Genomic DNA, 22541 nt, shown 5'->3' on the forward strand with positions numbered 1-22541 from the left:
CATACTTCAGGAAATGGTTGGGAGTTCCACGCTGCCTCAGCAGAGTGGGACTTTACGGTGAAAGAATACTGCAGCTACCAATCTCTGCTCTAACCGAGGAGTTTAAGTGCGCCAAAGTCCGACTGGAAATGACACTAGTAGATTCACGCGACAAATGCGTAAAGGAGGCAGCACCGCTGTTGAAAACTGGAAGAAAATGAACGGCAAAGAAAACTGTGGAAGTTGCTAAGGTTGCCCTTAAAAGAACTGTATCAGTGAATTTTTATTGTTTTTGTTTTTTAAATTTATTTTTAAAGACGGTATATGCTGACAGTTCTGAACAATTAAATTTGACACTGCAGGCTGAATATTTTTTTTCTGGACCTACTGCATTTGATCTCATCAGGTAACAAAAACAGCAATTCTGGTACTGTAAATTGTGATAAAAACAAGCCAAGCAGATAAATAGATAAATAAACAGTTCCTAACATTTTCTTTTAATAAATGTATAGCACTTATTTATGCTTCTGTAAGATATACATGTATTACATTTTAAATGTAAGTGAGTTTTCTGGCGGGTTTAAAAAAAACACAAATTTGGCTACTTTTTGGTGGGCCATTGCAAAAAAAAAATATCTTCCACTGCTGCCCTAAATTAACCTCCCTCAGCTATAGCAGACACACAGGGAAAACATGGACACACATTCCAGCCCACCAGCACCTCATTCCTCTCCCATCAAAACATTTTTTTCCATGCAAATTTACAATGTTACCCTCATACTAAGCCAGTTGCAAGAGCAGTCGTTCATTCCAATCCCTGGGTCTCTGTGTTGACCGATGTACAAAGCAGCTTTAAAACACGTGTTTATGGCCACAGTCTTCTTCGTCAGCATTTTTACTATTACAAACTACAGTACTACTGTAAGTAGCACTGTAGTTTGGAACATAAGTCTCTTATGTTCTCTTCATTAAATCACAAGGACGACTGACTGAATCACCCAACTGTGTGGAAATAGGGGGATGTGTGCGACTCTTGACTCTGCAAACATTTAAAATACACACCGGTTAACGGAGACTCTGATTCGTGCACCATCAAAAGTGGCACGTAGGGAATCGGACACTGATTTTATTGTTCCTAGTGCCTATTTCTGTGGCTAAAATGACTAATTTGAGATCGCTTCATCGGTGCACAGGCACCAAAATTACAGCGGTCAGGCACTATATAAGCATTTTTATATTAAAAAAAAAAAAAAAAAAAAAAAAAATCGGTAAAGAATCTTAAGTTAATTCTTAAGTCAAGGTTCTGCCTATAGAAAAAAGTATCGGAACATTCCGGTACCTGTGCTTAGCTGTTGGTCCATTTCACTGTCAGAAACATACAAACGATTGGATGGTTGGAAGAAAATCAGGCAACAAAGGCATAACTTCCGGTTTTAAAGTAAATATTGAACATGTTGTAAAAAAAAATTGTAATGGAAACCACTTGGTGAATATGTTTGCTGGGAGTCAAGCAAAATGTTACAGGAAAATATGCTGCTAAGTCATGAAAAACAAAATGTTACATTTTACCACATAGCCTTTTTCAGAATAGTTAAATGAATGAATGGAAGAGGCTTATATGTATGTGTGTGTGTGTGTGTGTGTGTGTGAATCCAGTATTAGATCCCAGCTGGACTGCAGTTTGACCCATTCTAGGCTTTACTGGGACCCTAATTAAACACATCTGAGCTTGTGACTGCCATGTTTATTTTCTAATTAAGCTCACAGTGTAAACTGGAATGGTGTAGCTTCCCCTACAGTGAAGGTTTGTTAAAACGCAAGTTCGGCTTGGTTTGCACAGCAAGACTGTGACAGGTCTAGCAATACTGATGACAGCCCCAAACTTGACCTTAATAATAAGTACCTTTGCTCTTTGCGTACAACCCCCCTGCTGTGTAATGTTGTTCTTTTTCCAAGTCATGTGGATTTAGACTGTTGAAGCTGTGTTGAAAGGCGAAAGGTCATCCATTTGTTCCTGAGGCTTGGGCTGCCCACATCAATTTTGTAGCAGGGAACTGGTAATTGCATTGCTGTCTCACATCATTTATAATAAGAGAAAACAGAGAGATGCACACTTTTGGTTGTGCTTTGCTGCATTGCAGCAGCACCTTCCCAGACAACACTGTCCTCAGGACTGAATGTCACAAGAATCAATCAATGTTTTTACTCAGCCGTTTTTTTTTTTCTTTCTTTTCTGCTCAGCAACTAATTTTAAATAAAGCAAGCAATGTCAGCATATATATCAAGGGGCGATCCTTTGTATAAAGGATGTTTCTTTGCAATGTATCCCAGTCTACAAGCTGACTCAAACACATTTCATCTCTCATGTGAAAGACCAATGCTGTTTTATGCTCATCTTCTATTTCGATAAACCACAGGACAGGGTTCGTCCATTTGGCTGTCGCTTCTATACAGTATAATCTTTCATGGTGACTTTCAGTGCAGTGCAAATCTCCTTTGAGTCTTACCTTCAAACTCCCCGTCCCTGGCCTTGGCAGCAATCTCGGAGGATGAAATGTTTTCCTGACACAAAGCGCAGTCCTCCAGTGCTGCACTTCTCAGGCCCTGGCCAGCTGTAATATAAGCACTCATTAAACCACATCATCAGAGTGCAGCACTCATTAAAGATGTGATGAGGCTCAGATTAGCACGTTAAAATGTACAGGTTAAAAACCCTGGCGCGATAATCTGATTTACTGACCATTCCCCAGCAGGTAACCCAGGGTTGTAGCAGGAAACTAGAAAAACTATGTGACCTGCATTTTATGCTTCTATTAATTTTGTGTGAAATGGACAGAGACAAAAAAAGTGGGTCATAAAACTGAAGCTGTTGTTAATGCCTAATACATAATGCCTTCTGCCTCAGAGGTGTCTGAACTTCAGTGGATGCTCGTGATTCAGCTGTTTGAAAAAGCACTTTGAGATCATGTGTGACAAAAGGTACTGCAGTATACAAGCAGATTTAAAGTCAACTTTGTAAATGGGAAGTAGAAAAAAAAGAGGTTAAAAAATTAGAAAGAATGCAGTATGTATGTAACGGGTGGAATACAAATAGATTTTGTATGCAGTTGTTAATTTGCCTCAAGCACATGCAAGCATGGAACTAGTTTGTTGGGGTTCATATATTATCTTTTTACTACAAGTTCTTAAGCATGTTTTCAGTATTGTTCACTTGCTCTGTCTTCTCTGGTCAAAGCCGCACCCTTAAACAAACGCACTGTAGCAAAACATGTGTGCAGCACAGGGTGACTTGTAATGAAGTCTGGTACAAGTATTGTTTTATCCTGAAGTTTACTGCAGTGATGCTGCAGTATAATTCTATAAAGGTAACAGACCCATATAGTCAATGAGAAATGTATGGCTCATGCATGTATATGAATATGGTGGAGTTTTCAAGGGGTGCATGCAAGTCCATCCACTTTGTGATGAAACATGTCGCGATGGTTTTATTGTAGAACTGGGGAGGTGTGATACATCACAGTGTGTGATAATGGGAACAGACTGACATCAATCCATCTTGTTTTCACAGGCAAGGTTTCAATCGCTCTCGGCTTGAACAGTGCCATACTGAGAACAGTGTAAGCCCCAACATATGTTACAAACTGCACATTAACTGTCCTTCACAACTGTGCTACTACAGCACTGAACTACAACAGAGTTTGAATGCAGTGCCACTCCCCCACGACTCCCCCAGCGTCTCATACCTTTCTTCTGCTTGTCCTTGTCCTCCAGTTCAGGCTTTGTTGCCATGACTTCAAACAACGTCTTCAAGATGCTTCTGAGATCACTGGCATAGTTGGTCTGTAGCTGATCAGCCACACCTGGGACAAGGAAGAAACATTTTACATGAGCTATCAATGAACTCCACACGGGTTAAAAAGGCAGTGCTTGAGGAGGCACTGGGCTGCTGAAATACACTGCTTGGTGCACAGCAGGTAGAATGGAGGCTGTGTAGATAAAAGGTCAGAGCAAAGAAACAACCGGGGTTCCATTCATACCAATCCTCCGGCAGCTGGGCAAAATCAGGAATGGTGTTGGGCACCTTAGGTAGGTTGTCTGTTCAAACTTCCATCAGCAATTTAAAAATGAAAGTTAGTATTCCCTCTATCAACCAATGCTCCACACAGGGGCGTTCATTTCTCACTTGGTACAGCGTGGGCTCATGGGATATGCACTGAAGCACCACAGTCATGAATGTTTAAATCCTTGAGTGATCATCCCTGACCAAGACTGCACTTGACTGCACTGGAGATCAAGACAGGACAGTTCCCTAAACCCCTCTCCGGTGGCAGGCTGGGTGTACCTGAGATACAGACGAAGAGCCGGTGAATGAGGTCACTGCTGCTGTGGAATCGGGAGCGGATCTTCTCCCGGGATGCCATCTTGGCTGCGTGCAGGGCAAGCTGGATCTCCTCGTGGTCGAGGTCCCCTGAGGTGTACGAGCTGGTGGTCAGGCTGCTGATGGGGCTGCACAATACAACAGAGACACGACAAGAACGTGGCGGTGTCTGTCCAGTCAGCAGAGACGGTTCAAATCCAGCATGTGTGACAATTATATAGAGTTTAACAATTCAATTATTTATTTAGGGGATCCTCTTTAATTTTTAATCCTAGACATTTAAGAAAAAAAGTGGCCTGCTGTAGGAACTGAATGACATGGAAACAGAACCGCTCTGTTTGGTTCCTCCAGGGCAATCAGCTTACTGCTCTAAGCTCCAATACACACAATCAAGCAACTCACATGGTTCAATACTTCATGATGGGGCTACTTTTTTTCTAAACGGCTCCCAAAAGTGGCCCCACTCCGGATGTACAGAGCAACATCACGCGACTGCCCAACAATCACATTTATGACGTAAGCTGCATTTTGCTTTCATAGATTGAAGGCTAGTGCATGAAGTTATTGCTTACCCCTGCAAATGCAAGCAATAACATCAGCAGAGCATAGAGATTTTCAAATAGTAATCCCCTTACCACCTGCTGTGTACACCACATAAAATAGTGCTATCTTTGAGATTGGAGACAGTGTTCTGACAAGTGTGTTCGGGTACTGCAACCCATTATTAACTTCAGCCTAATTGACAGCTCTGGCACGACCTTTTTAATGAGCACCCAGTATTTTACAGTCACAATCCAGCAATGTCAGACTGTACTGTGACCGTCAAACTGACCCAGCCCAGCAGTCAACAACCTTTCTGATGATTCAGCTAGATCAGGTGCTGTGATTCCACCCTCACTCCTCTTAGTCCACATCTTCCTTCAGCCCTAAGAAAGCGGACTAACAGGTCAGCTCGGCTCTCACAACGCAGGCCACTGCTCTCCCTACAGTGCAGTAAGCCGTCAGGATTTGAACTGCAACATGCCCTCAGACCAGCCGATGCGAGATTCCAGAAATCAGTCTAGCACTGCAAACACAGGCTGTACTTTGTGGAGTTACAGTACAGTTGGGATTATAAGAAAAAGGCACCAATATCAGAGTTCTGCTCTGAATATATGAGTCACAAGCTTAATCCAATGCTGCTTGAAAGCAGCGGGATAGATTTTAAAACAACCTGCTGTCATTGTTTTTGACATTTTGTTTTAATATCGTTTAATGCCTTTCAGCCCTCATTTATTTTCATTGTAAATGTGAGCAGGACATCCCAACAAACAAGTTAGATTACAGTGTATATATCCTGTATGAATATCTTCAAATAATAAACTGAACAGCATGCATGATCTTACCTCCCAGTGGCTGAAAGACAGTAAGTACTCTGTACATGTACCTATCTGACAGTTTCATTGGATCAAGAAATACATTTGTATTCTATATGTCAAAGGCTATTTGTGAGAGACTCAGATTAGAATAAAGAAACCTATCCTCCATGCAGTTTTAATATTGCTTATTCTGGCAGCTGCTCTGCGGGTATTGAATGCGCTTGAAGAGAAAGTCTTATTGGATTTTTCGATCGGCAGCCTCATCAAAGCTTTGAAAATTCTATCCAAGATCTGACCCTGCTGGGAGCTCATTGTTAAACTGTGAAAAGGGATATACTGTGCCCAGTGTTCATAATTTTACTGTGATCCATAAGCCTTACACTGTGGAGAATTTGTTTAGCTGATCTGAATGAATTACCGTTCAATATATGAACTGCTTTTCAGTATTTTCTTAGGTTTGTACTTATTTATTTTAATGTCCCCTAAACATTGTATCCTTTTTTGTTTCAATAATTATGAGTTGTTCTTATTGTAATTATTTAAATACTTTCTTCAGATTCAGATCAAAGCACGACTACATCAAAAAGTGAAAAAAAAACAAACAAACAAAAGTTTTTTTGTTTGAACCAGTCAGAATCATAAAATTTAAGCCCCTTTCACACTGGCATGCTTTAAGCCCCTTTCACACTGGCATGCTCTACCCGGGTCAGGACCTGGTGTCATACAGGTCGGTTATGCAATTTCACATTGCTTTTGATAAAGCAGAGTTGACCTGGGTGACAGGAGCAGGTAAACAATATGTGTATCAATGCCCCGGAAGCAGCTTGCTACTGATGCTTCCATCCAAGCGTCTCTGGACTGAAACGTCGACCCAAATGTTGACTAGATAAAATTTTTCTTCATCCATGCTGCAATTTGGCTCATGGTGTGTCTCCAGCAACAAAAATATGGCTAAACAGAACAAACAAAAACATTCCTTGCTAAAACCTTTATGCAGACGTGGCTGTTTGTTATTTCATCGGCTGCCATGCATTTTGTCTCACTCAACCCGGGTCAAACAGTGTCAAGCCACAACTTGAGGTGGGTTGCTGGGACCCAGGTTAACCCGGGTACGACCCAGGTACATGGTTTCCCAATACGCGGGATTGTGACCTGGGTAGCCTGAACCCAAGTCAGGACCCAGGTCAAAGTGCTAGTGTGAAAGGGGCTTTAGAGACAGTAAAAAACCCACTTTGAAGCTACTTTCTACTGCAAGGCAAGAATTATTCAGAATATTTTTTTATTGCAATTACTAAATTAAAAAATTATAATTTAAGTGCGTGTGTCTGCGTAGAAATGTTAATTGAGGGAGGATACCAAGAAAGTAAACAAAAACAGAACAAATAATAATAATAATAATAATAATAATAATAATAATAATAATAATAATAATAATAATAATAATAATAATAATAATAAATATGAGTATGAGTTAAGGGGCTGCTTCTCAGTTCAAGTTGTCTGCCATGGACATTGTTCAGATCTCAGACCAATTCTGTTTTCTTTACACATGCTGCCCCTGGGCGATATTGTCCGTAGACATAAGGTCAACTTTGATTGTTATGCTGACGACACCCAATTATACCTGTCTCTAAAACCGAGTGGCTCCTCATCCATAAATATTTTGATAAGCTGACTTGCTAACATTAAGCTATGGACAACTGTGTGCAGTCTATTGCTCCCAATGCGCTGGGAAAACCAGAAATGTCATAGAAATTTGTTTTCAAGGCTTGTACGTACACCCTGACTTTAGTGAAAATTAGGCACTTGGGTGTTCGTCTCAAATACATTGAGCACAACTGGCAACACACGAGAAAAAGCGGACTGGGAAATGCCAGCAACAATTGCGACTGTTTAAAACATGCTAACAGCGTTGCGTTTGTTTAGTACATTTCACTCTACACTTCCGACTGGTTGCAACGATTGCGGCAGACGCAACACTTCAGTACATCTACCCCAAAATCTTTACAAACTAAGAAATGGTGACATCGAAGACACAAGGACCTATTTTCTGATAAATATGTGCTTGTTTTTGTTTGTGGATCAGATGCATGAGACCAGAGCTGTTAGTTAGGTTGCCCTGGTCACCAAATTGCTGGCCTTTCAAGCCGCAGTGAATAGCTCCAATTTGAGCCACGTGATCAGGGTCCCTGGGATGAACAATTTGAATATTGTTCTTTTTTTTATTGCTTTTGGTCCCTTTAGTATATATTGCCCTAATTCATTTATTTATTATCCAATTTGTCAGATTTGAGCTGGCCATGATAAAATACATTTTACAAACAATAAATAATGTTTTCTAAAAAGCATGTGTCTTTTTCAGGGGGATTTTCAGACTATTTCACTTTTTTTAATGGAAGCTGAGTGTTTGCACATTCATTTTATGTACGGCATGTACCTGTAACCTTTACCGCCACAAATCTAACAGTAAAAAAAAAAAAAAAAAAAAAAATGCAAAATAGCTCAGACCCCAATGCACATCCTAGTAAACAGGTATTGATCTCAGACCTCTGGCCAAACTAAGTGTCCTCCCTTTCTCTTACTTTTGAAATTGATGAACTCATTTAACTTGCACACTAACATCACTGATGCATCTAATTCAAACACAAGCCACCTCACCCTGTCCCCATGATTGCAATCACATTGTGAGTTTGTATAACTGTCCTTTGCAAAGGACAGTGAAAATGGTCAGACGAGGACTCTTGGTTCTGAATAAAAATGTTTACCTATAACACTGTAGATTCCCAACACTTTGAGTAAATGTCCCTCTACCAGTTATACATGACATTTAAATAACCTTGATTCTCCGGTTGACAGCTAGATGCACAAAGAGATGCACTTAATGTTTCTTAATGTTCCATTAGTGTAAGATGGGAGGGCCGGTGCTTGTGTGTGAAAGGTCATCATCATTACCTTGGTGTGTATGTGCTGGACAGACTACAAGTGGTGACAGACACACTCTCACAGTCACTGCTAGAGATGGAACTGAGCGGGGAATCCTGCAAACTGCCACAAGAACTGAAAACAAAAACAAAAACAAACATGGAAACATGCTTTGGAAACAGAATGGCATGAAAAAGTGGAATTCATATGACCAAAGATAATGGTCCAAGCAAATTAAATTCAAATTAATTCATACTGCAAAGACTACTAAAGCCAATGCACACATGCACGTGACATGGCAAAGCAAAACAACAAAGAAAAACTAATACAAGAAATAAAGAATACAATATTAACATCATCCTTCAATATCAGAATTAATAATTCTAATACACACACACTCAGTCATAAATCAACTTGAAGTGCAGTATCTAAAAACATATTCATTTATTTATTTATTGACACAAAATGTGGATGTTTCAAGTAAGGCTGTATACACCAGCTTTAGTATTACCCAAGCTCCTGAAGACAACCTATTCCACATCCTACTTTTGTATAATATATACATGGGAGACCAGGGTTGGTTGTTACAGTGCTCATAACTATGAAACTAGATGGCACAGTCAGGTAATACGAATGCTGAATGTGTGTTCTATTGTCTGGAACTCAACCACCTTGTAATTTGAGGTCAACTCCATCAAACAGAACGGTTAGCACATATTTCCTTTTTTACATAACAAAAGTAAAAAAATTTATCTTGTTATTTATGTTATAACTCTTAGTAGTGTTGGAGTTTATTTAGAACGGATGGCCATGTTAAATAGAACCAGACACAGGCTATCTTTTGGTGTAAAAGCAAAACCAGTAGGCTCTCCCAGCAGTACGGAGAGAATTTCATTATCATGTAAAGTCTGGTTTGGGCAGGATATCACATAGTTTTGGGGGTTGGTAGTCACATCCTATAGGAAGAAGTTTTATAATTTTTCTTTCTATTTTTTTTACACCAACATGTGGGATATGTCACCAGATAATGCTTACTTAAATGATTTACTGTTTGTCCTTTGGTTTTGTGGAGGATGTGGTATTATTTTGTAGCATGGGTCAACATTTCAAACCTATATAGGTCTATATTTTTTATGTTCACATAAAAAGTAAGAATACAACTTTCTGTCATTGTACACAGTAGAAACTTTGTTATTTAAAAAACAAAAGATGTTGGATTACTGTCTACTGTAAAACCAAGAACATACTTTGTGACAACCAAACCCATATTGTGTAACAACCAATCCCATACCATGTAACAACCAACCACAGCAGGTTGTCACGGGTGACCGGCACATTTTCAACCTTCTAAATATCATATTTGGAATAAAGTTATGCTGAAATAAAAAAAAACATCAATTTGTATGTGAAGAGTTATTCTTCAATATAACAAGGAACAGAATCTCGCAGAATGTCAACGGATTGAGGAAAATAATAAAGAAATAAAGAGTGAAAAGTTCCTAGAGCTTTCTGGCTTATCTCCACTAAATCGGCCTGTTAAACCGACAGGCAGACCAACCCAGACACGATTTCTCGAGAAATCCTCATCAGCTGCTCCAGTTACACCTAGTACTAACACATCCTACACTCAGCCTTCCTTTCCATTATTCTAATGGTTTAATATTCACTTCAGAAGTCTCCTCTGCTTTTGTAAGAAAACTTATCAAACGCTTTATAATGGATTAGAAAATTGTTTTTTTTTTATTTGTCTTTTCGGAAGGGTAAAATTAGCCTTTTTCCAGCTTTAGCAGCTGATCCAAGGGCACCTAACAAACCATAAGAATAAGTTTGTTACAGCATAAAAGCAGCATTTGAACCCTTCCTCTCCTGAATATCTCAACTGCTATCTGGTATTACACTGTCCTTGTGTAAGTATATTCTGCAACAAATTTAAATGCTTGTCACCTAGTTATTGCTCTCGCTATCTGTACAAACAGTGCTCCAAGTAACAGAATGAGGACCGTTTTTATATGGATGCTGCCATGACCACTGACGGTGTTGCACAGCTACAGGATCTACAGCTATCACCCTATAGAATTAACAAAATTTGCTTTATAGTCGAATGAAACATGCTGAATAATGTTACCTTAACATGCTTTGTAGCTTTCCATATATTTCACAAAAAAATATTACGGCTTCCGGTAGATTTTTGCAACATCATTTTGCAATTTAAAAAAAAAAAAAATTGTATTACATGATGTTAAATAAAAAGATCTAAAGTATGTTCATGCTGTTTATTTTTTATTATGTCTCAATCCTAAAATTCAAGATGCTGTAAAACTTTTGGCCAGAGCTGTAGGTATTCAATTCAAGCAGAATAAATGTATCTGTGCCTACACGACACAAAAGTTCTGGTATATGAGAGAGCCCTGCAGATGCCTCAATATAGAACGGAGTGGGCAACTTGTAATACTTGACAGAGTATGTAAACGAATACAGAAGTTATTTGCACTATTTTTCTTGGCTTGCAGTGTAAAACAAACATATACAAAAATGTCAAGTCTGCGTAAGAACACTGTAGTACTGTACGTTTAGAAACGTCAGAACACTTTTTAATCAATAAAGTTGCTGTGAAAATGCAAGTACAGTATCCCCAAATTTGTCTTGCAACTGTGTTTCAGCTAGTTGAACAGCTCAGCTTTGCAGTTGAGCTGGGAGACTCAAAAACACCCGATACAGTTTTAACTCTCTTCTCAAACCTAAAGGCCCAACTGCCTCCAAAATATCCTTGAAATTTCTAACACTAAATTACTTGCACCAAAAATGGCAGAAAACATCCTCTCACCTCGATCTGGATTTCATAGTGACATGTTCCTCTGCCTCTCTGTTGCTCGCTGTCCTGTCATTCAGCTCCACTTTCCTTTCCTTTCCCCCACTGGGCTGCCGCCGTCTCTCGATCTGACTCTGGTGGCTACAGGCCCCTGTATCCCCTTGCAGGACACACTCAGTCATGGCCTGTGTCCCTGAGGTGTGTGTCAGGCACTTGATGCACTTTTGCTCATTTTTCACCTCCTCCTGTATGGGCGATGTGCAGTCGAGTTTACTATCGAGAGGATCCATTTCCTTGTTCACTAAACTGCTGGCAGCGTCTATAACCATGGCGGATGTCATCCTCTTGCCCTTGTTCCCCGAAGCTTCCATGCCATCCTCGCGGCTGTCCTCACAGCTCCCACAACACACACAGGAATTGATCAGACAGTTCGTAGCCGCCAAGCCATTTAGCTTGTGAGGCCCCTCAAAGGGAAGTTCCGACGGGGGTTCCTCATGAGAAGCAGGAGACAGCAGGAGTTTATCTGCAGCAGCCTCCACAGTCAGATTGGAGAGGGTCGGGGATTTGGGGTTGAAGATGACGGTGGCAGATAATTTCATCCCGCCAGTCCTGTGGGCAATCATCTCTGCGGTTTCCACGTCCTCAGTGCCTGTCTCCCAGCCATTGAGGTCCTCACGCCCTTCCGAGGGGAGGTGTGCAATGCTCTGGCTGTCGGTGCCTGCTGCTGGTGGTGGAATTGGTGGCTGTTGCAGTGCTTTGGTGTTACTTACTTTGTTTAGTCTCAGGGCTGCCTCCACCAGAGAGGCCCCTGGCCAACCATTCTGCACCACTGCTGTGTCAGCTTCTCTCTGGACTTGAAGAGGAGGTTTTCTGGTGTCTTGCTGATTACAGTGGACACCTCTCATTGCACAAGAGGAGGAGTTGCCATCCATCCCAGCCAGGGCTTCACCGGACCCTTCTATATCATCCATAAAGAAGACACGGTCCTCTTCCTCTTCGTCGTTGTTGTTGTTGTTGGTCCGGGCGGACGGCCTCCTCCCTGGCGAGGCCTCGGTGCTGGAGTTGCCGCTGCTCCCCCCTCGGTGAGCCGGGGATTGGAACAGGCTGGGCGGGGAGAGTAGGCAGGACATCTCATCACCCACTCTGTGCACCATCATGTTGAGTTGCTGCAGCTCCTGCTCGTCGTACTGCATGGAGCAGGCCAGCTCGGCCTCCGTTTTCTCCGCCTTCCCCGAAAGCAGCTGGTCCCCTGTTCCCCTGTCCTGCCCCCCTGCTCTTGGAGAGGCAGGTGGTTCTTCAGGGTCAGAGGGGCTCGCGGCACTGGTGGGAGGGACTGGAAGGAGATGGGGAGGAAGAGAAGGCAGCACCACCGCCTCGGGAAGGGCCTGCACCACTGGGAACTCCCCATCCTGTGAGATGCACAGGTTGCGCTCCAGTGTGAACAGCTCCTCTTTTGACAAGGTCTGCAGCAAGTCCCTGAATAACACAATAAAACATTAGTAATAGTTTACCAAGTGTCTACCATGACACTTAGAATTAGCAATATATGCAATGTGAAGTTCGTAATAGCCCACGTCGTTATACAGTAGATGCTTGACTTGAATTATAATAGTCAACAGGAGTCTCTGCCCCAAATGATTGACTAAGGCTACCACGTTCACATATTTTACTGCAGTAAAGCTACATGAACTGCACCGTTTAACAATGGATGGGACCTTGTCAAGAAAAAAGATACTTGTATTAAATTAATGTATTGTCATTTTAGTTGGATAGAAGATATTGCTTCACACTTACTAGTCTGCTGAGTAATATTAATTCGTAGTTTATGGATTTTGTAAATGTTTATTACAAGTAAGCTAAACTGAGGCGCTTACATGTTTAAAAGTGGCAGCCTTATGAATAACGAGTTCGATTTTTAAGCTGCCATAGATTGTATTGGCAATCGTGATTCCTCTCATAACATTGGGCCCTATTCAAGGCCTGTTTTGGTATGTTTTTAAAGAGTCTTTATTAATATTCTCTAAGGTTAAAGAGCTATTTGAAAACTGAGAATAAACTAATCTTCTCAAAACAGTTGAAAAATATCAGCGAAAGTGATAAAAATAATTTGGTTGAGATAAAAAAAAATGTAATTATTTATTTGATTATTTATTTATTTAAGTTCTTTATTATTTCCATAAATTAAACATTAAAATAAAAAATAAAAAACATAATATAAAATATAAAATGCATCACAGTATTTTAATTTCAATAAACAGACTAGATACCTCAAATGCACCGTATAAGGTATGTCGATATTGTCGTCTAACTGTTTTAAAGGGAACACATACAGAAGCCCAATTTACATAATGTGTACAATGTCATCAGGCTGTTTAAATCTGGACAATACCAGTGCAAATCCAGCAGACATAGATCAAGGATTTCATCAGTATAGAAGGGACTCAAACAGAGCCACTGTGGTCATGCAGGGATGGAAAGAAGACCCCCATTGCATAGCAGTTCGATCCATTTCTAGTTCTACTATGAGTTGAATCAGACACTTCTGACCGTGTTACCTATACACTGGGGCTAATCAAGCACATATTAAAACCTGGAATGGATGAAACTGCTATGAAATAGGAGTCTTGTTTCTATCCATGTCATGAAAAAGAGATGAAAACTGTCAAATAATTGTATATGTTTCTTTTAGCATTAGTAAATATACTACCAGTATCTTTATAGTTACAATAAAGATGATGTATAGGGACAGTAACTGTCTTAAGGGAAGAGGAACAGCTGCATGTTCTAATATGCAAGCCCTCACTAACTGTGTTAACTGTTGTCAATTAATTTTCTGTTCTGTTTTTTTTTTTAATGAATTAATTTTAAGGAAATAAAGAATCAAATGATCCATGTGAATCATGTAGAATCCATGGAGAACATGGTTTTTAATATATCCCGGTTGGCCCACTCCCAGTGTGTTTAGTTCATAGTGAGTGAGCATTGGGTTCAGTTATTCATGTCCCAAGACTGTGTTGTGTGCTTTTCAGACCTATCCATCTGCTCTGCCTACTCTTAATCCCTAATGTTGAGCTGAAAGTGGAACTGTTTTTATTGCATTTCCACAAAACACACAATATCTTTGGTCTTGATTACAGGGCCATTGCTCTGTTTGACTTTCATTGCTAAACATTTAGGACTGTTTGAAGGAATGTTTTGTTAATTACTTTTTTTTTTTTTTTAACTGTTTTGAGAAGGTTACAAGTTTATTCTCAATTTTTAAAGAACTGAATATTAAAACAATCCCTAAAACAGGCCTTGAAGTTTTGTAAATAGGGCCCAATGTAACAAGGGGAATCACGATTGGCAATACAATCTATGGCAACTTAAAAATCTAACTCACTGCTAAGGCTGCCACCTTTAAACATGTCCCTTGAACAACATTTCTGTTCCAAAACTGTAACCAAAGGTCGCATCTGCTGTTGAATGCCTGGTAAGTGAGTAGCAGTTGTAAATCTATAATCACTGCCTAAAGGCTTTTCTGAGTGGAGACTTCAGTGTACTGGATTGATGCTATAGGACATTTAATGATACTTTACTCTAATTCATGTTCTGCCATTTTAAATTCTCAGTACAAATGCAGTACCTTACACTGTGTAAAGTACATAGTGTTTATGTTCATATGCAGTGTACAGTATATTCAATATTCTCAACTATAAATCACTGGAGCCCCACATAGACGCAGCTGTAAAAGAATACAAATAAAATACATGGAAAAAATGGAATCTGAAAATAAATTGTGACACCAAACTGATTGATACACAAACTGATAGATGAGATGTACCCAACTACCCCAAGGAACACATCCTTATTAGATCAGACAGGTGGAGGTGCAGGGCATCACCAGCAATTAAGAGTGGGTCATAAGTGAGGTGCTGCTCTCCTAATAATCCTTTTCATGATCTAAACAGCAGCAGAGCTCAACATTGTAGCCATTTAACTCCTAACTAAGGTTTATAATGAGTTAAAGCTTTAGGAATGGTGTCAGTCTTTATCATCCGGTAACACTGAAATTATGAGTGGCGGAGACAGTGAGTAAATAAAAAATATGTTTAATAAGACTGATAAAATAAGCATGCCATATTTATAAAATATTACCAATAACACCTTCCAAATAAAAATAAATAAATACCAGATCTGATTACTGGTCTGACAAAAGCCCTTGTGTTACATATTAAGGGTTAAAATACACCTTTCAAGAAGTTCAGAAAACACTGTGCGGCCTTGTCACAAAGACGGCCGGAGTGGGGGACGTCAGACCAGAAACAGGAACCAGGAAATAAACAAAGAGAGAGGTGCAGCTGGGTGGAGCTGAGTGATTGGTACTGCTCAGCAATTAATGAATTAACAGAACAGAAAATAAAAAGGTTGTAACAAACAAAAAACACAGGACATGGCACTTTCGCCAAAACAAACTGACAAACAAAACAGACTACACAGACAAACACGGTGAGCTTCTATTTTACTTTACATTATTATTTTATTATTACTTCCGTCTCCAATCCCGTTCTCCACTCACCGAACACACAACCCAGAGTGAGTAAAATCATGCTGCTTTTATGCAGCTGTACCGAGACTCGATTGCTAATCAATCATTCAATTGGAGTCGCAGTACAACTGCATGTGAATTAATAAAGTGCAATTCCCCGTGCTCACATATTATTACATTTTACTTGCACGTGAAGTGCTGTGCAATCCTTGAGCCTAAATACAAATATACATTTTAAACACTTGTGTTACACAGACCAGTTTATATCCCGTGTACCAATGACTGTACACCAACATTAACACACAACACAAAATACACACAGGGGTGGGCACTTAGCCACAGGCCTCTATAAAAACACACGTCTTTGATGTGAGGAAATGTATGCATGAGTGAAAGTGTGGGTGAGTGACAGGAACAGCGCAAGTGAGAGAGAGAGAGAGAGAGAGAGAGAGAGAGAGAGAGAGAGAGAGAGAGAACATGTAAGAAAGAGCTAGAGAGAAAACCAAATCGCTTCTTCACTCTATATGAAATGCACTGACGAGTAAGCCATACTTGGATGTCATTTATTTCCAAGTAGCACTGCTCCGGATGCCAGCTCTTGAGAGCTATGGGTTCAATCTGCCCTGTCCCTGCACTCATTTCTGAGGCAGAGCTCTTTAGGTAAAAGCTTACAACAAGGACATTTCAAGCTGCTCCTTCTCTACGGCCCTTGAATGAAAAAAAATGAAAGCATGCAACACTGGTCCCATAAGCAAATCCCAGCAAGTTCATTCTTTGAAAAAATAAAAAAAAATGAAGGCTTGCATATGATACTCATTTGATAGAAAGGGATTTGATGACATGTACAATGTATGTGAATTTAAAAAAAGAAAAACAAAATATCTGAACTTTGTGTGAACAGCTGTGGTTTTTGTCACATGGATTGGTGTTCAAATCCCACCGAGATGAAAATCATGACATTACTATCATCATCCATCAGCTGCATCTCTCAGATCCCAGCAAGGTTCATTAGAGACACATCACTTAGCAACCAGACAGACCTGACAACTCTTTGTATTTGTCAACTGCCAAGCACGTGGAAGGTGGTCCTGTCTGAAACACTCAGCATTTTAATGGACTGATTAACAAATTAAGAAAAAAAAAGTAAAAACAATGACAAAAACACGATGCTGCATCTAAAATGTGGTTTGTTGATTAATTATAAAGTTTAACTTTTAATTATTACATTTAATTCTGAAATATTAATGACTACTTGACTTACAGTGAATTAGATTGCAAATTCTAAACGAATAATAATGTTGAAGAATAAAACTGCGCATAGCTACGACAACTACTAGGCGCACATCAATCACCTTTTTACAGTACAGAACAGTAAGACCTCTATTATTCAAACTCATTTTAAATTATGCTGAGGCTTTTATTTTAGTTTAGTTTAAGCTCAGGGCTTTAAAATCAGCAAGGCTGTGCTGTTTAGTATACAGTGTTTAATAAAACACCTGTACACAGACAAGCAAGAATCAGTTATCAGTACACAGAACTAGTCTGTCCATGCGGACTGGATCCTGCAGAAGCTCCTACCTGATCTTTCTCAATAAGGTGCGGAATGGCCTGAAGAGCTCGGACATGTCCTCAGGCTTGCGATCCAGGTTCAGTGGTCCATCAGAGTAAACTACCAGCCCACTGGAACAGAATCAGACAATTACTGCTTAGTGCCAATATCACACTGTAGGAGGTTGTTGGCAATTCCCAAAGCTGATTCTGCATACAGAGCAGAGATTATTAATACAGGCACTGTATTTCAATTTCTTTTTTTTTTTTATTGTCCAACTTTCAAAAATAACCATGAAACAGTGGTTATTGTCGACACCAACCCCATTAAAGCTAAAAATGTATCTGATAAACTTCAACCAGAATAACTTTTTTACTGTTGAGGGCTGACAGTATTGTTGAGAGTTCTGAAATACTATTATAATTATTCCAAGTGTCAGGTCAGACTCATACCAAACTCTTGTACTTACCATACAATGGCTAGTCTTGGAATTGTAAACATTAGTGCTGGCTCATAGTCATCAATCATGTCTTGTGTAAGGTATCCAAGCTTTAGTGCCCTATTAAAGCAGAAGATGATTTCACTGGGAGTGCAACGGAGAAGTCATACAAAACCCTCTATTTATCAAGTTTTGTACTCCAGTTTAAATTGTACCATTTTTGTCAAGGAAAATAAATGTTACAAGTGAGGACCACTGAAGGTGTTGCTTGCTCGTTTTGTAAAATTCCTGGTGGTGTGTTGGTGTCTTTTCATTGACAATGCTGTGCATAAATCAACAACAGAATGGAAACTGAAGACATATTGATCTGATTGCACTCCCTTCAGTAGTTTCCTCGGTCAGAAATACCACACATGCCTCCCACAGTTTCACCACAGCCAGACAAGTGGTTTCCGCGAGCCTTCAATAGCATAGGCAGCAGGTATAATGTTATACAACATGCTTCTGAGTTTTGCTTGCTGTATTTCTATCAGGTTTTAGAGTTATTTAAACAACATTTTATTAATTATTATGTGGGAATCAGATTAATTAGCTCTACTTCAGAAATTTACTCTCTAATGTTGTTCTCAAACAAATCCAAGCTAAGTAATTTGCAGTACGAGTTTCCATTTTTGGTTCTGGAAAAACAGATCTCTCTTGTTTTATATAAAGGGTTGTTATAAAGCACTGATGCAGAGAAACATAAGTCCTCTTGTACATGAAATACACCGCTCTAATTGGCTCAGACAACAATATGCAAATGATGACATGATTCGCTATGAGATGTCATTTCATTCATAGAAACTATAGCCATGGATTGGCAAGACACTAGGTTTCACCACAACTGGATGCCTAAAACGCTCAGCCTAAAAGTATAGCAGGATAAGCCACACTGGTCAACACACAAGATTTACAAATACAATACAAAAGTATTATATCTAACAAAGATTATAAAGACACTTGTAGAAATCACCAAAAAATAAATCACAATGTTTATGAAATGTTACGGCACTGAAGTTAACACACATTTTAAAACAGCTACAAGACTTTGTGACCCCTGATCCAAAGCAATAATGCTAAATATGTTCTTTAAGAAGACGATACCAAACTGACTTACCTTTCCACTGTTTCACAGAAGAGCACTATCACTTCTTGTTGAACGTAGTATTCTTTAGGTGTCTTTACAGGTACCATTGCTGACACATAACTAAGAATATGGGCAAAATCAATGTTAGAAACGCTATCATTAGTGTGTTAAAGATACAAGAATGTTCATCCCCAAACATTCTGTCCAACCTCATTCCAAACAAGGACACTGACAAAGCTAGAGCTTTCCCTTGTGCTTGCCTAAGCTTTTCTAGCTGTCTGTGTAAATAGTTAATTGAAAGCAACACTACATTGTTGTTATGTCATGTATTAACATTCTGAAAATGTTAATACATGACATATTATTGGTGATATCATTGGCAATGTGCATCAACCAGAAACTAGCTGTCTGTGACATCATACCAGTTTGGAATGACCCGAGACAAACTTTTCTATTCTCTAAAATCAATTTCAGCCTCATTGGTTTTTATTTAAAATTAGTTATAACAAAAGGATTAGGCAAGACGTGAAACTAAATATTTTAGTAACTTCACATTCATCTGTTTTTTTTTTCCCACAATAGTTCTTCATTGAAAGTGATTAGTGCTGAGAAGAATTTTCATATGTAGAACACACATATTGACATTTCCTTAACTGTAGTAACACTAGCGACACAATATTTGTGCTGAAAACATAGGAGTGTGTCAAAACTTTTAAGCACCTCTGTATTTTGCTTGACAGTGTACTGTTTAGTCATGAGGATCTTTGAAAGCACAGGTAAGAACATAAGAAAATGTTTGACGCTCATCTGGTTCCTCGTAGCTAACGGGTCTTTGAACTTTGTCAAGTTGGGTCTTAACAGATCAAAGTTTTTCTGTCTCAACACCATAGTGAATGCCTTTTTTCCAAGCGGAGTACTGACTTCACTCGCCCAGACAAAGCTTTGAGGTAAAACGTTTAGCTTTCAAAGATGTGCTTCGCTGGGGGCACTGCCATAATGAAGGCTCACATCATCGCTGCATCTCTCCAGGCAAAACTTCAGGCGTGCCACTGCAGATTAACATCACCGGACCTTTCATCTGCTTTAGTTAAGCTATGAAAATGAAAAGCCCCCTGATGTAATGCTGGAGAGCAAGGCTTTAATCTATTGTGTTCATATCAATAATTGGATGATAATAGAATTAAGCTCCATGGAGAACCAAAGGTGCATTTGAGTTGTTCAGCAGCTAAAATCCTGGTTTATATTTACTCATCCCATTTATCCCTTTTTTCCCCCCAAATTGTGTTCAGACTTATTCTGCTTATGAAATTTCAAAACGGCTTATTGTGCATGTGTCAAACAGCCACAACCCAGAACATACTCTAGTCCCACGTGAAAGCATCTTCCAACACACTGTTGACGTTGTACACACAGGGGTCCTGTATATGCCTTGGCATCATGTGAGATTTGTTTTAAGACTTCATCAGCTGATTATAAGCAGAGCCCAACAATGAAGAGATGTGCTGATCTGCTATACTGAGTAAATATATTACTAGTTACTAATTTCTAAGATAAATAAATAAAAACCCTATCATTAGGATCCTATGAATATAAAAAGTTTTGATTACACTTTAAAATATTTCCTTCTAATTCCTAAGAATGAGAGATGTTCCATTCTAAGAAATAATCAAACTTTTTAATTGGCACCAGTCCACAGGCAGGATGCAGATTTAGATCTACTGGTGTCTGCTCCGGAGCGCTACCATAAGAATACAGCAACAGTCTGGGGTCTGTTTTTGATTTGAGCATTGGCGGTTCTGAATGAAGGTGTAAGCCAGCTCTTTCCAAGAACTTCCAATGTGTTTTATTATACTTTGTGATGTTAATTTGGGGGTAAATAAATTAATCCAGCAGGAAAACAATGATACTGAGATCATCTTCTGTTTGGATCATTAACATATACAGTACCTCTCGGCATAGATGGACAGTTATAACAATGTGAATGTATTCTTCATATCCCTGCAAATGTAATCCGTGAATCCATTTTGGGTAGAGAGCTGTAATCATAAAGAAACTTCCCTGGGAATAACAATTAACCTCACCAGGTTTGTTTGAAAGCAGAAATACTGCATTTCATATTGTATACGGAATTAAACTTTTTAATTACATACACCCCAAGAGCATTGACTTTGCCTATATTTTCAATGCAAAATGCTCCAATTACTATTAGCACTTGAAATGTGGATATGTACTCTATCATTATATACATGACACTTGTAGTCTGGAGGTGCTCGCTGCGCTCACCTGAGCTCGAACTCTGCGAAGAGGCTGTCAAAGTGGCGCAGTGACTCCTTCATCTTGTCGGTGTGGAGATTGAGGTCGCGCAGGGACTGGTCTCGCATGGTGTTCCTCACCTCCTCCAGGCTGCGCGTCAGGTCCTTGGCCAGGGGCCGCATCTCCATGCTCTCAATCTCCCGGTTCATGATGATCGAGCCAGCCGCTAAACACTGCACAAGGAAAAAAACGTCAGATCAGAGAGACACCAAGCTGTGAACGTTAATGCCAACTGTGAACTAATGTAGAGGTGTAGGGTTCTAGCTTAGGAATCCAGAGCTCGGGTACTGGAAGTCTGAATTGTAGTTCATCCATCAAGTCAAGATGAAAACACACATCTGACACTGACAAAGACATGTAGTCAAACAGTTTATCAATTTACCCAGGTAATATCAAATGCTGTCAGCTCTAGTTTGTGTTGAAACAGTTTGGAATTAATAATCTATTTGTAACCGCATAGATAAACCTTTTAACGAGAAGTCTTTGTCTTTGGAACTGTTTTTGGAATGATTTTATAGCAACGACCACCATTAAGGTCTGCATATAATTGGCAATTCTGCCCACCATCTCATATCTCTGATACAATACAGATGAACATAATTTATTACATAAATATGGATCATTTTCATTTTGTGGCTTTAAAAATTGTAATACTGTGAACCCTAGCTACTGTATTGAATTCAGTCACAGGACCAACAAAAAGTAGCCTTAATATCTTGTATTAAATTAATATCATATGATTTTCATTACTTTAAATGTAATAAGTTTAGCCAATTTATGTAGAGTAACTGTCACTGACCAGTTTAACCATTTTCTTGCTGCAACTCAGTGGATGCAATGCACTGTTTTAGTTTCTAATCGGTTTTATTTCTATTCTAAATTAAACATGTTACATCATATTGCGTCCACGTGTTTGGTAGTTTACAACATGTTGGTCTCATTACAGAGGTAAATTTAACAGAGGTTAGAAGACAGTGGCCTTTATAGTGTAGAGGGATGCCCTTAATATTGAAGGTCAATATGAAGAAATCAGGACTGTAAATACTGTAAGTTGCCTTAATTGTGTAGTGGTATATTGACCGAAGTGGCTGTTAAGCAAAGTCATTACTGTATCCGTACCTGGTTATTATTCAACTGTTT

General features: G+C 39.4%; 1 protein-coding gene across 4 annotated transcripts in view; it reads right to left on the reverse strand.

The window, feature by feature from the left end:
• Positions 1-22541, reverse strand: part of LOC121330837 (lateral signaling target protein 2 homolog) — a 125078-nt gene that overhangs the window by 6497 nt on the left and 96040 nt on the right. Inside the window, exons 4-12 of one of the 4 annotated variants that reach the window (XM_041277687.1) lie at positions 21372-21574; positions 19119-19208; positions 17993-18082; positions 17553-17654; positions 11462-12922; positions 8668-8772; positions 4322-4485; positions 3723-3839; positions 2487-2591 (exon numbers count right to left, since the gene is read on the reverse strand). In XM_041277687.1, the coding sequence (XP_041133621.1) occupies positions 2487-2591; positions 3723-3839; positions 4322-4485; positions 8668-8772; positions 11462-12922; positions 17553-17654; positions 17993-18082; positions 19119-19208; positions 21372-21574 (2437 nt within the window). The remainder of the gene's footprint in view (positions 1-2486; positions 2592-3722; positions 3840-4321; positions 4486-8667; positions 8773-11461; positions 12923-17552; positions 17655-17992; positions 18083-19118; positions 19209-21371; positions 21575-22541) is intronic. The other 3 variants (XM_041277697.1, XM_041277705.1, XM_041277714.1) reach the window with 3 other exon arrangements.

This window comes from Polyodon spathula, chromosome 2, assembly GCF_017654505.1.
Source record: "Polyodon spathula isolate WHYD16114869_AA chromosome 2, ASM1765450v1, whole genome shotgun sequence".
Taxonomy (NCBI): Eukaryota; Metazoa; Chordata; class Actinopteri; order Acipenseriformes; family Polyodontidae; genus Polyodon; species Polyodon spathula.